Source organism: Macrotis lagotis, chromosome 2 (assembly GCF_037893015.1).
Source record: "Macrotis lagotis isolate mMagLag1 chromosome 2, bilby.v1.9.chrom.fasta, whole genome shotgun sequence".
In the NCBI taxonomy this organism is placed as follows: Eukaryota; Metazoa; Chordata; class Mammalia; order Peramelemorphia; family Peramelidae; genus Macrotis; species Macrotis lagotis.
The window spans coordinates 27,171,953-27,189,458 of NC_133659.1; the positions used below are offsets into that span (position 1 = coordinate 27,171,953).

Here is a 17,506-nt window from a genome sequence, read left to right on the forward strand (position 1 = left end):
GGGGTTCTGGGGGTGCTTCTGTTTTCAGGGTGCCATCTTCCTCTTCTTTGCCGGCCGGATCGAAGCCATCAAAGGCCACATTGACACAGTGAGTAGCCGAAGCCTTCGGGGTCCTGGGACTATAAATGTAGATCTAGAAAAGACCATCGAGGCAACTGGGGGTGGGGAACAGTGAACTGAGCTCTAGATTTGGAGTCAGGAAACTTGTGTTCAAGTCCTGCCTCAGGCACTGATTAGATGAATGAACCCGGACAAGTCACTTAACCACTACTGTCAAATGGGATGAAGAACATAAAGCACTTTACCCATCTTAAAGTGCTATAGACATGATAGGTGCTATTTTACAGATTAGGAAACTGAGGCAGAGAGCTTAGGAGATTTGCCGGGATCCAGAGTTAAGACATGTTTGAGGTGGTAATTGCCTCTAAGTTCAGTGCCCTGAACGCCTCTGAGAGGTGCCCTCACCTGGGCCACAATGGACAGTGGTCAGTCCCCAGAGGCCTGGGGGTCCTACCCCAGAGGTAGGACCCGGAACTCTCAATGGGGGAGTGGAGGAGGCTCTGCCCTCAAGGAAATTCCCAGTCTGGAGTAGACCACCCCCCACAGGACAGCTTGGGAGGGGGAGAGGAGGAGGGGTGGCTGCCTGTGGCTGGACTAGTGAGGGCCGGCGGGATGCAGAGGACAGAAGGTCCCCCTCGCGGCTGCTGCCAAATCCCCAGCTCTAAACAAGGAACAGCGAGCTGACACTATGCCCATTAACAAAGAGCCAGGCCTTTGTCCTGGTAATGTTTTAGTTTCATCAGCACCATCTTCGTGACAGGCTAGGAGGCAGAGACCATGTTTGTTATCCTCAGTTTATTCTTGGGGAAACTGAGGCATGGAAAGGTGGAGCAATTTACCTGAGGTCCCATCTTGAGAGCATTTCAGAACTGGGGTTCAAAGCCAGACCCTCTCCTTCCAAATCCGAGGTGCTGTCTGCTCTGCCCTGACGCATCTGTGAGTCCTGACCTGGGCCCGCCGGCCCCCCAAGGTTCCAGAAAGACTGCCCCAACCTGTCATTCCATCATCATGGCATCCTTATTTGGTACCTAGGATTAGTATGTCAAAGCTATAAAGTCTCAGCATCATGGAGGCTCGGGGCGGGAAGGCCTGGTGCCCTCGGCTGGCTTCAAGACTAGCCCAAACGCGGGGCGGCTAGGTGGTGCAGTGGATAGAGCACCGGCCCTGGAGTCAGGAGTCCCTGGGTTCAAATCCAGTCTCAGACACTTAACAATTACCTAGCTGTGTGGCCTTGGGCAAGTCACTTAATCCCATTTGCCTTGCAAAGAAAACCTTAAAAAAAAAAAAGACCAGCCCAAACCCAAAGGGAAACCCTGTGAGACCCCCCTGATGAGGGAGTCCAGCCTCTGTCTTTTCTGTTGGCAATCGCTCCCAGCTTTGTCCAAGTCACTGATAAAAACTTGCCTGGAACAGACCTGCGGGGCGCTCCACGGAGACCTCTTTCCAAGTTGACAGGCCCTCATTGAGGTGACTGTTTTTGGCATCTGACCATCTAACCAGTTCTAAATCCTAGGACTGTAGGTTTAGAGCTGGAGACTTCACCAAATCCATCCTCACCCCTTCATTTTATAGGTGAGGAAACTGAGGCACAGGGAACTTAATTTAGAGGAAGGTCTTGAACCCAGATTCTGTGACTCCAAAGCCAGGCTGCTCTCCACTGTTCTCCCTCCCTTCACCTCCTTCTTTCCCAAAGAGACGGCAGGAGAAACTTCATCAGATGCCTTCTCCTGATCTTCCAGTTACTCTGTCACACAAGAAAATGAAGTTAGTCCGGCCTGCCCTGTTGCTGCCGAAGCCGTCCTGGCCCTTTGGGACTGCTGCTTCCTTTCTAAATGCTCAGACCACCTTTTCCTATTGCAGCCTGGACGTTGGCCAAGCTCCCTGATGCAGTCTCCATCCTCTTTGGGACATTTGCCATCTCCATGGTGGCGGCATCTTTCCTCTCTGGATAGTGGCTCAGCAATCACATCTCCCAAATCTTTCAGTCCTTGGGGTGGGTTTGTCCAGGCCTTGTGTCTTGACCTCACTGAGGGCAGATAGGCACTTTCTGAGGCCCAGATCCTTACTCAAATTGGGTTTCAACTCTATCAACTTTTTTTGGTCTGCTTTTTCCAGGCCAAAGGTCATTCATTCTCCTTGGGAGAGGAAACAGAAACCATCTAAGCACTGAGCTGCCCCACCTTCTCTCCATTGTCCGTTCTCATCATCCCCTAGCAGTGGTCCCATCCCTTCTCTGATCCTTCTGTTTTCCCCAGTATGACTATCAAAGACCCCTTTGGTGCTTCTTAGAGCATTCTTTTTCTTTCTTTTAGGTTTTTGCAAGGCAATGGGGGTTAAGTAGCCACACAGTTAGGTCATTATTAAGTGTCTGAGGCTGGATTTGAACTCAGGGACTCCTGACTCCAGGGCCGGTGCTCTACCCATTGCGCCACCTAGCCGCCCCAGTCTCATAAGATCTTAGTGATCCATTAACACCTTAGCTGGGAACCAGTTGGGAGTCAGTTTGAGAATAAAGCTGAGGCCCCCGGTAGGGAGGTGGTGGAGGAAAGGAGCTCTGCATCCTGGTGGTCTTGCCTCCCAGGGGCCTTTCTCCCTAGCAGAGGGCACAGTTTGCGTCTCCCCTGGCTCCCCGCACCAGAATCTCCCTGCCTTTGAAAGGGCCTGTAATGCTCTCCTCTGCTCCAGCCTCTCACAGTCACAGGAGCAGAGGAGTGACCAGGATGTCAATGCTCTCTAGTCTAAGCCGTGCTCAAAATGAATTTCCACTACAGCACGGGGGGTCTAAGGGCCCTCTGGAGGCAACGCCTCGTGCTCAGAGACACGATTAGGAAATCATTCTGGCACCAGGCCTGCCCTGAGCCTTGCTGAGCTGCCTCCCCAACCCTCCTGACTATCTGCCTACATTTTATAAGACTTTCAAGGTCCAGACTTCCATGAGGTTTTACCCTTCAGTTCTTTGGCCCAAACCACACATTTTGTTCCCTCAGCCTCCCTCGGAGGGCAGTGGGATGCTGGCTTAGGGCCTAGAACCCCTCCTCTCCATCTCCACCCTGGCCCCCTAGAGAGAATTTCATCCAATTTTCTCCCTTCCCTCCTCCACACTCATTCTACAGCCGTGAAAACTGAGGCCCAGAGGAGGCCATGATTCAGTCCAGGCTACACAGCTTGGGGGCAGAGCCAGGACTAGTCCGTTTTCTTATGTCTCAGGCTGTTTCTTTCCTCATAGTATAGCAGAACATGGGGCCTGGTCAGATAAAGCTCCAGAAGAACAGGTGAGAAGGAGAGAAGGGGGGCGGCTAGGTGGCTCAGTGCATAGAGCACCGGCCCTGGAGTCAGGAGGACCTGGGTTCAAATCCGACCTCAGACACTTACCTAGCTGTGTGGCCTTGGGCAAGTCACTTACCCTATTTGCCTTGCAAAAAAAAAAAGGAAAAGAGAAGGAGGGGGGCTGAGCAGACAGGGACATGTGCCCCCTCACCAATGAGTATGTCTGTTCTTGGGAGACCAGAAATAGGGAAGGGAGGGGAGGGGGCACCCAGGGAGCGGTGAACCCTCAGGTGTGCTTGTCTGCCTAGGCCAGGCCATGACGGGGGCGAGTGAAGGGTGAGCCCCCAACTGTGCTTGTCTGCCCGGGCAGGCCATTCAGCGCTTCGAGGAGTGCTGCGAGGCCCAGCAGCACTGGAAGCAGTTTCACCACATGTGCTACTGGGAGCTCATGTGGTGCTTCACGTACAAGTGCCAGTGGAAGATGGCCTACTTCTACGCCGACCTGCTCAGCAAAGAGAACTCCTGGTCCAAGGTAGGGGCGGCTGCCGGAGCCTGGGGAGGTCCCACTTACTCGGCTGTGGTGGGGGCAGAGTCCTCAGAAGGTAGGAGCAATCAAGTTATGGATGGGAAGTCAGGGGCCTCTGCTTCAGGCTCCCTGCTTCTTTTTGGAACACCCCTATCTCCCAGCGACACGTGGCTCCAGAAGACGCCTCATCTCACCACTCTTGGCTGTCTGGTATCCCTCTTGAAGTGGCAAAGAGCAAACCTCCTTAGTCCCAATTTGCAGTGAAGGAAATTGAGGCACAGAAAAGGGGAAGGGACTTGCCCTCCCAAGTGGGTTTAGCCCAGGATTCTGCCCCTCCAGGAAATTCTGGGAAAACCAGGAAGGCTCCAACTTCCTCCTCCTAGGGTCAGGGGGATGGTGGGGAAAAGTGTGGGACTTGAAGGCAGGATCCCAGGGTGGGGGGGACTTTGGTCTGGACAGTGGAGCTGGCCAGATGACTCTCCCTCCCTTACTGAGTCCCTAGGGAGGAGAGGTGGGGGCAGGGCGGCAGGATGGGAGTCAAGGCCTTTGTCCTGGCTCTGCTGCTTACTCCTTGTGAGAGTCCCTCCCTGGCCTCAGCTTCCCCATCTGGACAGGGGTTAGACGAGAGGTCTAGCCCAGGATTAAAAACAGAATTGATTTACAATAAATGAACAAATGAAAAAAGCCACCCCCCAAGACAGTTATCTCAGCCCCTGTAAAGAGTCCTCAGACCAGGAGGCGGCTAGATAGTGCAGTGGAAGGAGCACCAGCCCTGGAGGTAGGAGGACCTGAGTTCAAATCTGGCCTCAGGCAGTTAATAATCACCAGCCATGTGGCTTTGGGCAAGTCCCTTAACCCCATGGCCTTGCAAAAACAAACAACCAAAAGTCCTCAGACCACCAGACACAGCTGTCCAATGGGCCGGGAGTGATCCTTGCTTGGTCCAACTGTCTCTCATCCCACTGGGAAAGAGGAGAGAATGAGGCCTGGGAGAAGCGGCCCAGCAGATGAGCCCGCAGGCCCACCCACAGAGACTTCAGGGAAGGCTCTGGGGCATGGGGGGGTGTTTACAGAGGCCCCCTGGGGTTCTACATGGAGAGGGGGGATCCATGTTGCTCCCAGATTGGCCACCAGAGGGCACCACGGAGTCGGGCTCTGGTCCCAGGATTCTGGTTTTGTCCAGTCCCTCACTGGACAGATGAGTAAATTGAGGCTGAGGGAGGAGGAGGAGGTTATGGGGGTAGGTGGAAGCAGACAAGACCTCCTGTCCACTGTCTCCAGGCGTCCCTGCTCAGAGCCGGCCCCTTGACTCAGGGGACATTGAGTGGCCTCCCCTTCCTCAGGCCCCCATCGGGCCCCCCAGGCTCTACCAGGACGCATTCCCAGGGGCATTTCCCTCTTGGAACAACTATCGGGAGGGCACTGGTCGCTTAGAGATCAAAGAGGGCTTCCCCTGAAAAATGATGCTTGAGCTGATTCTGAGGGAGGTCAGAGGAGAGTGTTCCAGGCCCGGGTGATACAAAGGTGTGGAGGTGGGAGATGACCAGTGAGACCAGTCTGGCTGGGCTTGTAGGGCAGCTCCGAGCACCCTGGGGAGGCGTTTGTAGCTGGTGCCAGAGCGGTGAGGCCAGACCACAGTGGGGGCCCCTCCAGGCCCCAGGAGGGAGTCCCCTGAAAGGCTGGGCCCAGGTCAGCCACGGAGCCAGAGCAGGTCACTCTCCCTCCCCAGGCCACGTATATCTACATGAAAGCCGCCTACCTCAGCATGTTCGGAGAGGACGACTACAAGCCCTTCGGAGACGATGAAGTCGAATTGTTTCGGTGAGACCCTTGCTCTCCTCCCTAATCTTGCCCCCCAGGTCTGGAGGCCCCCCTTGGCCTGTGGGGCTACTTTGGTCCCTTGTACCCAAGTGGGGATCCCCTCTCTGACCTTCCTAATAAATGGTCATTGAGTGATGGCATGGGGACTTCCAGTGATGGGGAGCTCACTACCTCCTGAGGCAATCAGCCAGCAAGTTATCCATTAAGCACCGACTGTCTGCCCGGCCTTGGGCTAGGCCCAGTGGGTTCAAAGACAAGACAGCCGCCCCTCCTGGATACCAGCTGACTCAAGGAGGAGAGACACCGGGACATAGCAAACCATCTATGCGACCTTCCACATGGACACCCTGGTGGGCTTCCAGCCCCTTTCACCCCCCTGGCTCCCCTTTGCTCAGAACTTGCCTCCTATTTTGCAGAAAGATTGAGGCTGTTTCGGGGGAACCCCCTCCTGCCCCCACCTCCTTTCCAAAGTTGACTCCCCCATCCCATCTCCCCATTGAGATAGCGGCCCCATTCAGCCCCTCCAGCATCGTCTCTGTCTCTCCTGCCTTTCGTGGCTTTCCCTCAGATGCCTCCACTTCCTCTCCTCTCCCTCTTCTCACCCCCCCACCCCCGCAGCCAGGAGTGGGACCTTCTCATCCCACCCAGTGACCAATGACAGTCATTCATCTTAGCTGCCAGATCCAGGAGTCTCTCCTCCCCCCCTTCCATAAACTCCAGGGGCTCCCCAGTGCCTCATGACCTGCCCCCTCCTGCCTGTCCATCAGCCCCCTGGCTATTCCCCATCCAGACCTGGACCATCTCCCTCCTCACCTCTGCCCCAGCTTCCTTTAGGACCCAGTTGAAATCTGTTCTCCTTCAGGAAGCCTTGCTCCATCACCTCCTCCATGTTCTCTCCATCACTTCCCCTCATGTTCTCATCACCTCCCTCATGTTCTCTCCATTGCCCCGCCATGTTTTCTCCATTACTTCCCCATGTTCTCTCCATCACCTCCCCATGTTCTCTCCGTCACCTCCCCATGTTCTCTCCATCACTTCCCCATGTTCTCTCCATCACCTCCCCATGTTCTCTCCATCACCTCCCCATGTTCTCTCCATCACCTCCCCATGTTCTCTCCATCGCCTCCCCATGTTCTCTCCATCACCTCCCTCATGTTCTCTCCATCGCCTCCCCATGTTCTCTCCATCACCTCCCTCATATTCTCTCCAGTACCTCCTCCATCACCTCTTTGTTTCCCTCAAAAGAACCCCAGCAGGGAAGAACCTGAGGTCCCTTTGAGCCAAGGTTTGCCTAGCCCTGAGGCCCTTCTCCCCTTTGTCTCTCCCTGGGGTGCCCTGGGAGCTGCCCCCTCTCACCCACTCAGGTTTCCTGACCTCAGCCTTCTCTCCCTGGCAGGGCTGTGCCAGGCCTGAAGCTCAAGATCGCTGGGAAGTCACTGCCAACTGAAAAGTTTGCCATCCGGAAGTCACGACGGTACCTGCAGCCCAACCCCATCCCGCTGCCTGTGCCGGCTCTGGTAGGGCTCCTATCCTGCTCCTCTAGGTCCTGGCCGCCCTGGACTAGAGGGATCGTTGGGTAACATTTATAAAAGTTCCCAAGCCTCCCGGGGTGCGGGGCAGCGCCAGAGGGCCCCATCTCATGTATGGGGGAACTGAGACCTAGAAAAGGGAGGGGAGAGAGAGCTGGGGTGGGGTGAGTCTACAGGGGCTGACGGGGGTCGTGTCCCCCCATTTCCTGCAGGAGATGATGTACATCTGGAATGGCTACGCAGTGATCGGGAAGCAGCCTGCTCTGACGGAGGGCATGCTGGGAATCCTGGTCAAGGCCCAGGAGACTGTGGAGAAGGCCCCAGGTGACTGCAGTGGGTGCTGGGGGTGAGGGCCCCCCGGACCCTGCCCAGGCCCAGAGCAGCGCCTGCCTCGCGGCCTTCTGGGACAGGCCTTGCCCGGCCTGGCCTCTGCCCGGCCTGGCCTCTGCCCTGTGCGGGCCCAGAGCCAGCGGCGCTCCTGCTGGCGCACGGGGGCCATCTGGCGGCCAGAAGGGCAACTGCAGGCCCACCCCCCTCTCCCAGCAGCAAGCATCTATGAAGTGCCTGCTGCATACAGGCAGACTACGCCTGCAGCTGGGCCGAAGATGCAAGAGCAGCTGGGGGTGGGGGCAGGAAAGCTTCTTTAGCTGGGACTGGAAGGGAGCCTGGGGAGCCAGAGGGGAGGGGGGAGAGAGCTCCGGGCCAGGGCCACAGCGGGGGGAGCTGTCTGGAGTCTGGAGGAGGACCCCCCAGGGGCCGGGGTCCTCCTGGACAGGCAGAAATGGGCTTTAAATGCCAAAGAGAGAATGTGTGTCCCAGAGGCAGGAGGCAGTTTATTGAGGAGGAGGGTGACATGGCCCGGGTCCAGTGTGGCAGGGGGGGGGGGGGGGGCTGGAGGCATCATTGGCGTCTGGTCTGGCGGGCTGCCCGAAGCTGGGCCAAGACTGGGGGCCTGACTGCTCAGGATTCGTCTGTTCAGCAAGCATTTAAATGCCCCCGACTGTATACACAGCAGGCCCAGAGATGCCAGACTTGTTCCAAGGTGTCTGCCCGCTGCCCACGGCCCTCCCCAGGACCTCTTGACCCCCATCCTGGGGTAACTGGGAGGCCCTCCACGACCAGAATGAAAGCGTGATGGCCGCCAGGGACCAGGTCCAACAGTCACCATCCATCAAATGGCCCGGCGGGCCGGGCTGGCTGTGGCGGGAGCCTCACCAGGCCTCTCTGATTTCAGCCAACGATTTCTCCATGGACGATCTGTGCGTGGTCAAGCTGCTGCAGGGCCTATGTCAGAAGCACCTGGGCCGGGTCAAGGAGGCCGAGGAGAACTTCCGTTTCATCCACACCAGGTGAGGGGTCCCCTGCCCCCTCCTGGAGAGGTGGTATGGCCCTGGGGGTGGGTGGAGCCTGGAGCCTCGGGGGGAAGGGACGTGGCCAGAGAGGAGGGGAGAGCTGTCCTGGGGGGGCTGCCCAGAGGGTCCAGCCAGGGCCGCCGAGTCCAGGCTCTACGGGGTTGGCTCTGGCTTAAGGCAGGTCCTGGCCTCATTTTTCACCTTTATACAAAGTCCCATGAGACGTGGGGCTGGTGGGGGCCTGGCCCAGCCTGCTCCAGTCTGGGAGCGGCCCCTAGACGACTAGACTCGAGTGGTCATTGCTCTTCTCATTGTGGCCCAGGGGTCAAACGTCCTGAGGGAGAGATGGAGGGTCGTGTTTCTAGCACAGTGAGGAGGCCAAAGTCTGGATGGAAGAGTATGGGGGGAGCCCAGAAAGGGAAGAGGGGCCGGGCTAGGGAGTGCACTGAAGGCAGCAGCCTGGTGTTGATCCTGGAGGTGATGGGGGGGCACTGGAGGCTCCTGAGATGGGAGGGGACACAGCCGGACCCTCCAGGGAGAATGGACTGGAGTGGGGAGGGCCAGCAGCTTCTGGAACAGTCCAGGGGAGCAATGCTGCCAAGGGAACTGACGGGTCTTGGCAACAACTTGGGGGCTGGGGGCTAAGGGGGGCGTCCAGGAGGACTCGAGGGGTGGGAGGTGAAAGGAAGATGCCCGCTGGGGTCCACCTTGAGAAGGGCAGGATGGGGGGGGGGGTCAGGAGTGGCTAGCTGACGCAGTGGGCAGAGCAACGGTCCTGGAACCAGGAGGACCTGAATTCAGATTCAGTCTGAGACAGGAGCTGAGTGACCCTGGGCAAGTCCCTTAATCCTGAGTGCCCCCCCCCAAAAAAGATTGAGGTCTGTGGAGAGACTGGGGTAGGACTGGGAGCCGAGGGGATCACATGAAGCAGCAAGGAGGGAGAGGAGAAGGGGGTCCAGGATGGAGCCCTGGGGGACCATGGGGGACCCCTGGGTCAGAGGGAGGAAAGGGCCTGAGGGAGGCTGGGGGCCAGGAAGGCCCGAGCTGGCACGGCGGCTGGGGGGCCAGGAAGGCCCGAGCTGGCACGGCGGCTGCGTCAGCCTCCCCTGCCCCACAGTGAGAAGAAGATCAAGTACGACCACTACCTGATCCCCAACGCGCTCCTGGAGATCTCGCTGCTGTGCCTGGAGCAGGGGCGGCCCCAGGAAGCCTCCAAGTGCTTGGAAATGGCCAAGTAAGAGACCCCCCCCCCCCCCCCCCCGCAGGGCTGCTCAGCACGGAGGGGCGGCAGGGGAAGGGCCCGGGAAACCTGTGCCCCTCGCCCCAGAGCCCTGGGTCCGGAGACACCAAGCTGGGCTCCGGGGGGCCGGGGCCCAGGGCAGCCCCCTCCCCGCCTCTTGGCTGGGCCCACCAGCATCCCTCCCGCAGCTCCTGAGGCCGAGGCCGTGGGTCAATTCACACCGGGCACGGGTGCGAGGTGCTCCCTACCCAGCTCCCCCGCTTGTCAGTCTGTCCTAGAGTTCACTAGAGGGGCTCTGGGTGGGGTGTGCCCGGGCTGGAGGATGAGGGGCCCCCACCCCTCATGGCTGGGTACCAGGGCTCATGCTGGGCTTGTGGTCCACTAAGACCTCTTCCTCTCGATCTTTAGATGAACTTTTGTCTAGTCCCCCTCCCCAAAGTACTTAGAAAAACCACTTAACCCACACATTTCTCTACGGGGTTTTGTTCCCTCGTGTCGGGCCCCATTCTAAGCTGACCTCCGGGCAGCCCCAGACCTTCGGGCGCCCCAACAAGAGGGGGCGACGCCGTCCGGCTCCTGGCGACCATTTACCTGCTCTAGACGTTCCTGAGCACCTTTCGTGTTCGGCTCCAGAATTTTGCCAGAAATTGAAGTCAAGTTCCCCGGCCTGCTCTGAAGGCGTTTCCTTGAAAACTGGGGCCTTTGCCTCGCTCTTGGGGGGTCCTCCCCAGCGTCACCCCCGCTGTCCCTCTCCCTCGCCCCCTCCGCCTCTGGCCTCCTTGCCTTTCTCTGTTCGCGTCCAGACTGCAGGGCCCAGGGGGGGGTCGTTCCTGGGCGACACCGGGGTGTGCCCTAGTGAATCTCGGGGGTCAGCTCGGTTCACCGTCATCTCTGTGTCCTGTCTTGGGGGAGGGGGAGGAGTCCTCCTCAAAGGTTTCTGGCCTTTTCCATCATCCCCAGCCTGAGGTGACCCGCGGCTTTTCTCACGGCCCACTTTCTGAGGTTATCCATCACGGAACTGGGAAGGGGCTTCTGGCATGGTTTTATCTATGCGCCATGTGGCTTTCTGTCACCTAAATTCTTCATTCCACCCATATTTCTCTGCGGTGACGTGACCTAAAGCTTACAGAGTTCTGTCCGTCTGCCTCTGCTACCTGCCCATGGAGATGGCTGCCCGGGGGCAAGGGGGCAGGGGCCCAGGGGGTCTCGTCATTAATGTGCGCACTCTGCTTGGTCCTAGACAAAACTACAAGAACTACTCCATGGAGTCGAGGACGCATTTCAGGATCCAAGCGGCCATGCTTCAGGCCCAGGCAGCCCCCAAGAACGGGGCCAGCCCCGAAGTGTCCGAGGAGCTCTAGCTGTGGGTCTCGGGGCTGACCTCGGGATGACCAGAAGGCAGGAAGACAGGAAACATTTCAGGACGATCAGCCCCGACGTCCCCGAAGGAAGATGGCAGGGGGTGGGCAGTGAAACCTAGTTGGAATCGAGTCAGCTGGGCCTGGGGGCTCCCCCGGCTCCTGGCCCAGAGCCTGTAGTCACCCCCAAACGGGTAATCATTCTCCACTGTGATGTTTAACAGAATGTTTAAAGTTTACATTTTCCTTAGAAATACATGACCACGCCATGGGGGTCACTTGGGCCCAGACCACATGATTCCACCTTGAATCCAAATTAGTCAGAAATGTTGCTCCCTCACTTAGGAGGCTTTTCAGGTTTCCAGTCTTTATGTTCTGTAGCCAGACCCGGGGGGCAGTGGACGGGCCAGGGATGGCCCCCCCTTCCATGAGGGACCCACCTCTTTAGACTGGGGCCGAGACCTAGAGCCGATCTAGAAACCTTGCAGGCTCCTCGAGGCTCTTCCAACCTGACCTCCAGCTCCTGGAGCCTCTGCACCCGGGGGCACAATGGGCAGGGGCTCCCACGAGGACCTGCCCCGTCCTGCCCCGACTCTGTGGAAAAGCGAATTTGTGAAAGCAGAGGTCTTCTTGATTTTGTTCTAAGTCGCCCAGTTTATTTAATGACAGTCTGTTTCCTTGGAAGTCGTGGTTCTCCGTGGCCTGTTCACATTTGTGATTTTTCATGGTTGAGAGAAGATTTTTTTTCAGTAATAAAACTTAGCCATTCAAGAAATAATACCATGGGAATTTCAATAAAGGACGTCTTCTTTCTGCCACCAGACTCGTCTCATTGACCAGTCCTACTTTGGGGGGCCCTGGTGGGGATGGGATGTCTTAATAGACAAAAGAAAGGTGGTGCCTGTGAGGGCAGATGGCACAGAGGGCACATCTGCTGGTGCCTTCCTTCCCTCTATCCTCAGGGGATCCTCCACATTTTTTTTTAGGTTTTGCAAGGCAAATGGGGTTAAGTGGCTTGCCCAAGGCCACACGGCCTCCAGGGCCAGTGCTTTATCCACTGCACCACCTAGTTGCCCAGGATCCTCCACATTTTGAAAGATGTATGGGAGCCCTGTTTCATGGGGGGGGTTGTATATTAGGGGAACACAGCTCTTTCTTAACCCCAGCTTATTGGACTCTGGGGGGGGGGGGGCACTTGCCTTGTGACAGAAGCGAGGGGCAGAACCATCAGGATCCTGTGAGTGGAGAAAAACTGAGAGGGACTGTTGGAATGAGGGTGTGAGACCTGAAGGAGCTGTTGCCTGATCACTTAGACAGTCTAAGACTCTCCAGCCCTGACCTCTCTCTAACTGCCAATAGCTGGGGATGCCACCAGCCCCTCAATTTCAACACATCCCAGAAGGAGCTCCTTCCCCCGGCCCCAGCCCGCTCCTCCTTGAGAAGTCACCACATCCATCTCTGCCTCCACCATTCACCTTGGGCTGCCACGTGTGTGACCTCAGACCCACGTTGGACCCTTCCCTTTGCCTCCCCGGGACACTCATCAGTCCCAATCTTATTCTGTTTGGGGGTGCTGAGTGGCCTGCCCTAAGTCTTAAAGGCTATGAGAGAGGCAGGATCTGAACCCGGGTCTCTTCACTGCAAGGCCACAGTACCCTATCACTAACTCAAGCGATCCCATTCCTGCCAGAATTGTCCTTATGCTGAACTTGAGTCCTATCTTAATATCAAAATTCACTATTACCCACTGAGTCAAGTGTCTGTGACATGGCGCTTTGCGCCCTGGGGCTCTGTTCTTATTTGGGTGACTGTGGGGCTGTGGGACGCCGGGCAGACCCCCACTCTCTCTGGACTTTCCTGCTCTGTAAGGAGAGGAAGTCAGAGTTTTAACGACCCCCCCAAGCCCCTGGCACCATCCTCACCCATCCTGACCTTCCCCTTCAGACCTCAGGAAACCCCAGATAAGTAGGTGGATCCAGGGGGCAGGGCTGAGCAGAGTTGTTCAGATAATGACTTCTTCCATGGAAGCGCTTCTCATGAGGCCAAGGCTGACTTCGGACGCTAAGTGCAACGCTGGGCCCAGAGAACATCGAGTCCTATCCTTTCACTTTAACAGAGAAGGAAACTGAGGCCCAGGAAGGGACTTGCCTGAGGTTGTTCGGGTGTTGGGTTAGAGACTGAATCTGTCTACACAGCCTCCAACAGGAGCCCAACTGGCAGAGGCCTGGGCCCACGGCCATGACCCATCCAGGTGAGGCTGGGGAGCCACGCTGAGTGTACCTGGGATGAATAGCTCTTAAGTCATCCTAATTCCAGGATCCTAAGAGAAGGGAGGAGAAAAAGGCCTCCTCTGGTAGCTGGAGGCAGGAAGGATTAAGTTCAGCCCTGAGCCTGGCTCACTTGCTGGGTGACCCTGGACAAGTCCCTCTGTTTCCTCATGGGTAAAATGGGGAGAAGTTCCCAGGACTGCTGCGAAGACCAAATGAGATGACACAGGGCAAGAGTCCTGCCAAGTCACGCTGTTATTTAATAATAATTAGCTAGCACAACGTCTACACTGGCTTTGAGCTCCAGGAGCTCAACACTGTTATGATCAACTCTTCTATGACCTGATCTCGGGGGGTGGGGGGAGGGAGGTTGACCAGGATCAGAAACCACAGCAGAACCGGGGCCCAGCAATGCCAGGCTCTGAATAGGGCTCTGCCCCCAGATGCTCCAGGTGAGTCAAGTCCTTCCCCTGGAACTCTGGCTTCTCTGAAAGAGGGCCCTGGACTCAGAGCCGGAGGCAAAAGGCGACTGGGTCTTCCTGCCTCCAGGCCCCAGTGCCCTTCCTGTTCTGACCATCCCCCAGCCTCTCCCAACACTGGAGGCCAGTGGCAGCCACCCCCCAGGTCTTTCCCTTTCTGTCTCACTGCCCACCCTGCTGGCAGCAGCCTTGGCCCTCCCCAATAAGGGGCAGCACCAGGGCGGTTTCCCAGGTTGCAGCTGGCAGCTAGAGATAACTACTCAGAGGCGGGCCGGCATCCAGCTCCAGAGAAGGCCTGGATCAGATGCTGCTCTACCTGGGCTGGACTCTTCTGCTGATCTGGAGGGAGCTGAGCCTCCAGCACTAAACCACATCAACCTGAGTGGCATGGGGGTCCCGGCCCCTCCCTGTGCCAATCGGCTTCCTCTGGGAGGGCCTCAGAGCCGCATCATGGGAAGGTCCTTTGAAGGGAACATTTGGCTTGAGGCATCATGGTTTTTTCTTAACCCCCCCTTCCTGTCCATTGTCTCCCACCTTAGACTGTCAACTCCTTGAGGGTAAGAGGTCTTTGTCCTTTCCTGTGACCCCAGGCTTGGTGATGTTCCAGGCTCTTCCAGTTGTGTCTGACTCTCTAAGGCCCTATTTGGGGTTTTCTTGGCAGAAATACTAGAGACGCTTCCCTCCTTCTCTGGCTCATTTTACAGATGACAAAATGAGGCCAATGGTGAAATGACCTGCCCAGGGTCACCTGGACAGTCAGTGTCTGAGGCTGTCTTCCTGCCCCCAGACCCAGCCCTCTTCTACTGTGCCACCCAGCTCCCCCCTGGCAATGGCCTGTTTTCACAAAGAAACAGAAAAGAAATTTCTGCCCATCAACCGCAGACAGTATGTGAATGAACATCTTGTGCAGGAACAAATAAGAGGGCGAACTGAAGCAGAGAGCAGGATGGATCAATGGAGGGCGAAGGATGCAGACTCGGAAGACGCAGTGACAACAACGCAGTAATCATTCTGCCGCTGAGGGCGGAGGCTGAACCATTCTCCCCCTTCTCATCTCCCAGACCTTCTGCCGTTGCCCCCCCTTCTCCTGGCCAAGGGAAACCCTCTTCAGGCAGCAAGGATCCTGTTCCCACCCCTTTCCTCCAGATTTCTCACCTTCACTCCCTTAGCTTCAGTCTCTGTCCTCCAGCTGCCATTTGCCATTCCCTTGAGCTTGCTGCCAAATCTCTTCTCAGTTTTGGGGTAACCCCCTTGAGAAGGGAGCCACTCTGGTCTTTCTGTGTGGTAATCTGCCTTTTTGACCTCATTCAACCAAATTGTTCTTTCCAAAGTTTCCAGGTGATGATCTAATTGTTAGATCCAGTGGCCTTTTCTCAATCCTCATCCTTTTTTACCCCCTCAGTGCAATGGGGTTAAGTGGCTTGCCCAAGGCCACACAGCTAGGTAATTATTAAGTGTCTGAGACTGGATTTGAACCCAGGTCCTCCTGACTCCACTATCCACTGTGCCACCTAGCTGCCTAGTCATCCCTCCTGACCCCTCTGAACTGGCCTTGGACCTGCCCTTCACTCACTTCCTCAGGAATCTCTCCTCTCCAGGCTTCCGGAGCACTGCCCTCTCCGGCGCTCCTACTTCGGACTGCTTCTTCGGTTTACTTGGCTGGATCTTCCTGGGCCCTCTTCTCACTGATACTGTTGGGGGGAGGGGCAGCCAGGTGTGCAAGGAGAAAGCGAAGTCTGCAGTCAAGAAGACCCAAGCTGAAATGTGGCCTCAAATATTTATTAGCGATAGGACCCTTGGCGAGCCTCAGAGCATGTACTTCGGGGTTTTTTTTTAGGTTTTTGCTAGGCAATGGGACTAAGTGATTTGCCCAAGGCCACACAGCTAGGTCATTATTAAGTGTCTGAGACTGGATTTGAACTCAGGTCCTCCTGACTCCAGGGCTGGCGCTCCACCTAGCCGCTCCTAGAGCATGTACTTTCCAGGGTTATCCTGAGGATTAAATATTCGAAAATTGCTAACTTTGCACCCGTGATAAAGGCTTCATTCTTTTTCCCTTCCTCCCCCTCTCTGGCGTTCCCTTGGTGATCACTAGCTCCCCTAGATACACCGGTTATCTCTATTCTGATTATTCTCAGGTATCTTTCTCCAGCCTTCCTGACCTCAGCTTGCATCTCCAACTGGCTGCTGGATATATTAATCATCTTCAACTCTCCAGGACCCCAAACTCTCCTTACCCCCTTCCCCAAGCCTGCCTTCCCGCTTTGCAGTCTCCTAGGCTCCCATCCTCTTCACTCTCACCCTCCCCGTCCACTGGTACCAAGTATCTGCTTCCCCTCTCCTCCATGCAGCCTTCCCCACCTCCCAGCTGGACTCGGCAGGGTCTCCCTGGAGCATCCCCCAGTCACCTGCAGTTATCAGACTGGCCTTCCTAAAGCACAAATCCCTCTCTTTTGCTTACTCAACTACCTCCAGTAGCTCCCAGTCACCTTCAGGATAAAGATAAATCTGCACCCCTTCCCCCAGGTTCCTACCTTAGAACTCGCATCTCAACCCCCATCCCCACCTCTTGGTTGCTCCCCCCAGAACACAGGACTCACCATGGCCCTGTTCTTAGGGTCTGTGCCTCACTGCTCTCTCGTTCCCCATTGCCAATCCCTCCCTATAGCCAGTGCCTTCCCTGAACAGGTGATTCTGGACTGGGCCGGAGACCTGGGATTTGTGCGGATGAGCATCTCCTGGGCTCAGCAAGCAAACAGCCTCACGGAGCTCCTTCATCGATTCTTATTGACCAGCTGTCGTCCGGGAAGATGGGAGTAGAACATCTGCCTAGAGGTGAGACGTGAGCACAGACTGGGTCGACTCATCTGTTTTTGTGTTCTATGGGAAGATTTTACTTGTGAGTTAAAGGTGAGAAATCTATCCAGGGGAAAAAAAATCTAGTTATAAAAGGCACTGATACTTATTTGAAACTAGAGCCCCTTGGGCCTATTTGAGGGTGCTCCTGGGTTCCCAGACAGGCTGTTCACACCAAGTGAGGTGTAGACCATGGACACAGCTACTACTGCCAAGGTATCTGCTGCCCTCTAGGTAGGGATGAGGCCAGGGCCCAGGAGAGGGGACTGGTGAGAGGTCCAATGCTCCTCCTGCTGAGGCGTGTGGAGAAGAGGCCTAGAGAAGAGAGGTTCCCTGGACAGCGAGGTCCCCAGACCCTCTGTGAGTGACACGGGGGTCCTGCAGGGCTTCCTCAGGGAGACCCAGGAGCATTCTAAACAGGAAAAACCACGGGGATGAAAAGGCTTCCAGAAGGGGCTGCAGCAGATGGGAGCCTGACCAGAATGACTTGCCCCCTGACTCAGTGATCCCACTTTCCAGGAGGATGGACCTCTTTGGGGGTCACCGTGGCCCAGCGACCAGCAAATGGAAATGAATCTGAAGAGATTTAGAAGGGAGCCACGAGGCCATGTGCAGTGTCAGAATTGAGAGAACCCTGCCCAGAATCAAGGTTAGGATAGAGAAGGCGAGTGATGGAAGGCTGCAGTCACAAGAGGAAGTGGGCAGGGTGGCCCAAGAAGGGCTGGATTCAGACGCTCCGTCTGCCACTGAA

The 17,506-nt window shown here is 56.5% G+C and overlaps 1 protein-coding gene across 3 annotated transcripts in view; it reads left to right on the forward strand.

Annotated features, from left to right (window-relative positions):
• TTC39A (tetratricopeptide repeat domain 39A) overlaps nucleotides 1-11,974 on the forward strand; it is a 44,642-nt gene extending 32,668 nt beyond the window's left edge. For all 3 annotated transcript variants that reach the window (XM_074221476.1, XM_074221477.1, XM_074221475.1), the window contains exons 11-18: nucleotides 29-88; nucleotides 3,698-3,859; nucleotides 5,583-5,674; nucleotides 7,071-7,191; nucleotides 7,416-7,527; nucleotides 8,438-8,552; nucleotides 9,673-9,789; nucleotides 11,036-11,974. In XM_074221476.1, coding sequence (XP_074077577.1) covers nucleotides 29-88; nucleotides 3,698-3,859; nucleotides 5,583-5,674; nucleotides 7,071-7,191; nucleotides 7,416-7,527; nucleotides 8,438-8,552; nucleotides 9,673-9,789; nucleotides 11,036-11,156 — 900 coding nt within the window. In that variant the 3' untranslated portion in view covers nucleotides 11,157-11,974. The remainder of the gene's footprint in view (nucleotides 1-28; nucleotides 89-3,697; nucleotides 3,860-5,582; nucleotides 5,675-7,070; nucleotides 7,192-7,415; nucleotides 7,528-8,437; nucleotides 8,553-9,672; nucleotides 9,790-11,035) is intronic.
• Nucleotides 11,975-17,506: the final 5,532 nt, after the last annotated feature.